Below are 6,000 nucleotides of genomic sequence, written 5' to 3' on the forward strand. Positions count from 1 at the left end.
GTACAAAGCCCAGAACCAGGAGAGGGCAGGCTGTTACATCAGCAGATTAATGCCAGTGGGTTGAAAATGATATATATGTAGTTATCACACTGGGGTGTCCACATACTTTTGACCATGTATTGTACATTACTGGTCAAAGTATATACTGGTCTTGAAACATGGAATCGAATATAGGTTTAGTTTAGTTGTCCCCTAGTTGGAGTCTACCAATCTCCATGAAGTCCCTGAGTCTCCCCTTTACTAAAAAAAACAGAACTTGATATGATAACATATCAATTGAGCAGCTGAATGTCATTTTTAACAGATCTTTGCAAAAAAAAACAACATGGAGGGTTTAATTTCCCCCCCCCAAAAAAAAAAACGGTGTTGCTTTCTCCTTTAAAAGTGGCACAGAAGATGGAGTACACTGTGATTTACAGCTGTGGTTTGGAGAAAGAGTTGCAGGGGGCAGGAAGGCTGCACATAATCACACCAGGGAACTAACAGTACAACTCCAGTCCTGTCTTCGGCAACCGCTTTGCTCTGCTGAAGCTGTTGGAGGTGAAATACCTTGCCCACAGGTAGCGGTTGATGGAAAGGAAGAGCCCTTTTGGTTCATTTCCCCTGACTCTTTTTCCATTAGGGGGTTTTGATATTCAAATCAGTGATTTTCTGAACTCAGACTTGCTTCCCAGTGCCAAACACACAGTAAGATTGGGATACAGAGGAAGGATGCCCCAAATGTAATCCAGCAAACATTTTCAGATTAGCATAAAGTTTACAACAATACACCCTCATCAAAGAAAGAGGCTTCTTTTTTTTCTGAAAGGAAAGCCAGCGGTATGTACTGTGCATTTCTTCTCTTCAGCGAGTAAAGAGGATAAGAGGCATAAAGGGATCACAGTCGAGAAAGTACTACAGACGGGAATCAAACTCCGGCCCACATGGGGGAATTATATGTATGTCTGAGAGTCAGTTACCCTACGGCTGCAGCGCACTTCTAATATTTATGTCACAAACTGATCAAAGACAACTTTCTCTCACTCTGCTGCTTCTCGCTGTCTCTTCTCTTTTCAAACACCAGTATTTGTGCTCATATTCTTTGCATCTGCAACCTACACTCATCGGGAACTTCAGGATAACAAAACCATGAAAACTGCCAGACCCCACAGAAATCTAAGACCAGCCTGACTCAATTACATGAGGCTGTTCCTGCAAACACTTTCATACAGTCTTGAGATTATTATACTGCTGGAAAACTGAAAACAAAAGAAACTGAATTCGCCTGGAAAGCAAGAGTTTGTAGCTGTGAGTAAAACTATAAACCATGTAATGTCTATGATTCGTTGAGATGCTGAAACCAGTGTGTCTGACAACAACAGTCCTACATTTAAAATACACATCTAATGGAGCAGTAACAGGTCACACTCAGTATTGGTTTGGTGATTTGGCCAAAAAACAATTAGACTTGTGAAATTTTAGCTTGAATGTAGAAAATGACTAGAACATCTTGTCGCCTCCATCAGTGAGTTTTCTCAGTTATCCCAAGTAATCTGGTGGAATAATGTTAAACACTTTTACATTGTATAGCCAGCGTATGCATCAAAACATAGCGATTTAAATGTGGTTGAAATAATGGTGGTGACACTTCAATCATTAAAGAAAAGAGAAGTAGAAGTTCATAGAGGTCTTTTGACTAAATAATCTACACCATGCTGACTTGTATCCTGTCAGGCCTGTCTGCACGCTCCACATTATGCTGATTATGCTTTACATTTTTAACAAGCAAGCTGTCTGTACACAGAGACAGGTGTCTTGGATCTAATAAAGCAGCTACCTATTAAACCAGCTGATCTTATAAGCCCTGCTCAGTAACCTATCTACCCTCCTCCCCCACCCCACCCTCTTCTCTCTCTCTCTCTCTCTCTCTCTCTCTCTCTCTCTCCTCCTTCTGATTTTCTTTCCTCTGTGGTGCAGGCCTCAGTCCTACTGGTTGAGCCATTTCCAGTCTCTCCTGTATTGCTCTGAGAACAACCAGCTTGGTGCATTCTCTGAGGAGCTCCACAGCTGCAGCTGTCGATATGAACACAGTCCCTGTCAGCTGCCACCACCCTGTTCTGTTGGGGAAGGCTTGGGTTGTGCAGCATGTGCACCAGACAACCACACCCGCTGTGGAAGCTGCAACCCGGGCTTCGTCCTCATGCAGGGGGCCTGTAGACCCATGGTTGCGGACTCTACGGAGAACTACCTGGGATTCGAGACAGACCTCCAGGATTTGGAGCTGGGCTACCTACTGCAGAGAGCTGACCGCAGGCTAGAGGTATTTTTCTTTTAGCCTTTGTTTAATCATGTCGAGCTGACTGAGAGCTGAGCTGTCTTTCACAGTAGTAGCCTGGGGAGGATATACTCACTCATGGGAGCCACTCAGCATTACAGAGTCTTGCCCTTATGGCTACTGAGGAACATTATAGTTGCCTCATGTTTTTCCCTGCATTTTAGATGATTTCAGATTTAGATTTCAACACTTTAGATGTTCTATACATCTTAGGCAGCTTGTGGTTCACTGACTAGAATAGAGAATGTTACAAAAAACATGGCCCAGCAGTGTTGCATAGCAATAAACTATAATTAGCTTATTTTTGCCTCAACACAACACCAGCGAAATAAAAATAGATGAGCTTCGGTCTTGGTGCATCTTGTGGTCTTTCTGGAGAAGCCACATTAAAAAAATAAGATAAAATGGAGTGAAACGTTCTGATGCAAGAAACAACCTAATACCTAACTTTATGCCCTTTAAGTAGTTTCTCCCTTGCTCCATGCCTTCCCTTTCCCCTCCACCTGAATAGTGTCTCTACAACATAATAGCTCTGCCATTTTGGCCTATGGCCGTATTACCATACAGGTTTTGGCTTTTTGTGCCCATGGCACAGGACAAATAGAAAGTTTGTGCTGCTCTGAAGAGTCACTTCATATTTAACAGCTGCTTCTTTCAAAATATTTGTGTGTGATAGATAAGGTTGTTTTAGGTCCAAGCACGTCATGTGGTCTGCAATGTTTGCATGTCAGCCCCCTCTGCAAATATTCCAAAAACATACCCTTCACAGAATGTTTATTCCACAGCTTACAATGGTTATCGCTCAAACAATCAATTGCAATTTTGCTTTAATGTTATTTGTAATGATACAATTTACATTTTTCATGGCATGCATGTAAGCCCTGATCAGACAGAACAGTTTCCGCCAGTTACAAAACACAGGGCTCACCACATTGCCTTTTTTGCTGAAGCCTACAGTTTTAAAAAAAGTGAAGCAAGGAAACTACCTCACTTCAAAATGATGCAGAACCCTCAGAATCAGTGCAGGGATTAGCAAGCTACAAACATGTCTTGTAGTTTTTTCAATATGTCATTATCATGATTATAATTGAAGTGGGGAACAATGGCCACCCTTTTTACAGACATTTTGGTTTGGTAAAAAACGCCAGACATCAGCAGACACAGCCAGCTAAAGGTTTCTCTATCATTGGAAACAATTACAAAAAGCTGCCCCAGGCTACTACAAAGCCCTCTGTCTGACTGGGGCCTTACTGTGCTCATGAGTGAGATACTCCACACTGTTTTCATATCTGTTTGTCTGATAGGTCCACGCAATCTTTATCAGCAATGACATGCGGCTTAACAGCTGGTTTGACCCGTCATGGAGAAAGAGGATGCTGCTGACTCTGAAAAGCAACAAGTACAAGTCCAACATGGTCCACATGCTGCTAGGAATATCCCTCCAGATCTGCCTTACAAAAAACAGCACCCTGGAGCCTGTCCTAACTCTCTACATCAACCCGTTTGGAGGAAGCCACTCAGAGAGCTGGTACATTCCTGTCAATGAGAACAATTTTCCAGACTGGCAGGCCACCAAACTGGACTTACCCTTTGAGTGCTACAACTGGACTCTGACGCTAGGCAACAAGTGGAAGACATTCTTTGAAACCATTCACATCTACCTTCGGAGCAGGATAAAGACTCAAGAAGGAGTGAATGACAGCACTTATTATGAGCCTTTAGAAATGACAGATCCTTCTCGGAACCTGGGCTACATGAAGATCAACAGTATCCAGGTCTTTGGCTACAGCATGCACTTTGACCCGGAGGCGATCCGTGACTTGATTCTCCAGCTGGACTACCCATACACCCAAGGTTCCCAGGACACAGCCATGCTTCAGCTCTTGGAAATACGAGACAGGGTGAACCGGCTGTCCCCTCCGGGCCAACAGAGGTTGGACCTGTTTGCTTGTCTTCTGCGGCACCGGCTCAAACTGACTGCCAGCGAGGTGGTTCGCATTTATGCGTCCTTACAGGCCTTCAGCTCACGTTTGCCCAACCCAATGGATTACGAGACCACCAAGCTTTGCAGTTAACAGCTGCTTGAAGGGAGATCTGGACTGTAAATTGTCTCAAGGAGAAATCCTGGCAGATGCTTACAGCTGTGCTCTGTCCCTATGGATTACCGAACTGTACGGTAAACCAGGAGAGAAATCACAAAGAATGTACTCATTTAGTTGTTTTGGTTTCTGTTTTGTGGCAACTACCTTCAGTGCTATATCATAAAGAATGAGGTGGAGCAGAAAGAAAATGCACAACTATTTCAAAAGGAGAAACTCTTTAACAAAAGAATTCTACAATAGAAATTCAGATGCCGCTATATAAAAAGTTGAACCATCCTGTTTCAATATGACTGCTCATTTATACTGTAAGTACCAATGCCAAATGAATGGACATTTTATGGTAAAATGGTACAGTCTGTTTGTTTGTAATTTTTATATGTTCCTTTGCTTCAGTGACAGTGCACTTTCCATGAAGACCAGAATACAGTGGTGTCAGTCAAGATTTTGTAGATAAATTGATATTAAAACCTCATGTTATAACAGATCCCAGCTGTTGGAATATTTTTCATTTTAATTTTAACTACCTTTCGTCTTAGTGGAAAAAGTACACGCTTAAAGTTTTGACAGATTCGAGACGGGGTGAACAAATTTAGTCTAAATGGTTGTAACACCCACGCAGTTATGTTCAGCTATGTTTTTATTTTTTTGTAATTACTTCATTGTGTCTCAACACTTTCGGCTCATTTCACTAACGACAATGATGAGGGACAGCACAGCATGTCTTTTTACACAAGTTCTCTTTTATTCACACTAGCACGTCAAACAAACAAGGTAAAAGATGCTATCGGCAGTTTATTTCAAACATTCAAACAACTGTAAACTGCCACTCATCTTGATAGTGTGACCATGGTGGATACTATCAACAGCCTCCATTTTACTCTACTGGTATTGTTTAATCTACTGAATATTAAGGCTACATTTCTTATGGACACTATTAGGTTCTATTACAAGGAACCTATTTGTTCCCCCCAGTTTAGGAACAAACCACAGCCCCTGTAAGGTAAACACTGTACGTAATCAATGAGTCAAGCTAGTGTGAAATTGGAACTATGCAGTTTGAATAGTAAAAAGGCTTGACTTGTGTTATTTATTCAAAGTTTTACTTACTTATAGTTTTACTCACTGAAGCTTTAAAAGGATCAAGTTCTTTTTTTGCCAAGTCTAATGGTGATACACAATAACAGTTCACAATAATAATAAAAAAAATGCAGTATGCATGTGAATACAGGGCAGGAGTCAGCTACAGTACATGACTAGAGTCCAAGTTCTAGGGTCATTAAATGCAGATTGCAGGCCATATTCTAATTTACATAACTTGTGCCAGGTTTGAGAATGTGAGTATTAAAGTGTATTTTGTGTCTAAGAGATAATTCTGTCTGCCGCTCTCAGTCTCCATCGTACCACTTTCCCTGCAATATGCAGTATTTAAAAGTAACACTCTCTACGATGGATGTGTTTTAGTCACGTTTTCCAGTCTCTCCAGGCTGTATGATGTAACAGCTACATTACATTTTAACCAATGCAGCTGACCACACCCGCTGCGTAGTGGCTTGTGCCTCGCTCACATTATGTAATTGCGACCTG

General features: G+C 41.8%; 1 protein-coding gene across 1 annotated transcript in view; it reads left to right on the top strand.

The window, feature by feature from the left end:
- The window catches only part of LOC139202794 (BMP/retinoic acid-inducible neural-specific protein 3-like), a 29,479-nt gene extending 25,090 nt beyond the window's left edge, over window positions 1-4,389 (top strand). The window contains exons 7-8 of the mRNA XM_070832370.1: window positions 1,957-2,299; window positions 3,619-4,389. Of these exons, the coding sequence (XP_070688471.1) occupies window positions 1,957-2,299; window positions 3,619-4,389 (1,114 nt within the window). The remainder of the gene's footprint in view (window positions 1-1,956; window positions 2,300-3,618) is intronic.
- The last annotated feature ends 1,611 nt before the right edge of the window (window positions 4,390-6,000 follow it).

This window comes from Pempheris klunzingeri, chromosome 6 (assembly GCF_042242105.1).
Source record: "Pempheris klunzingeri isolate RE-2024b chromosome 6, fPemKlu1.hap1, whole genome shotgun sequence".
In the NCBI taxonomy this organism is placed as follows: domain Eukaryota; kingdom Metazoa; phylum Chordata; class Actinopteri; order Acropomatiformes; family Pempheridae; genus Pempheris; species Pempheris klunzingeri.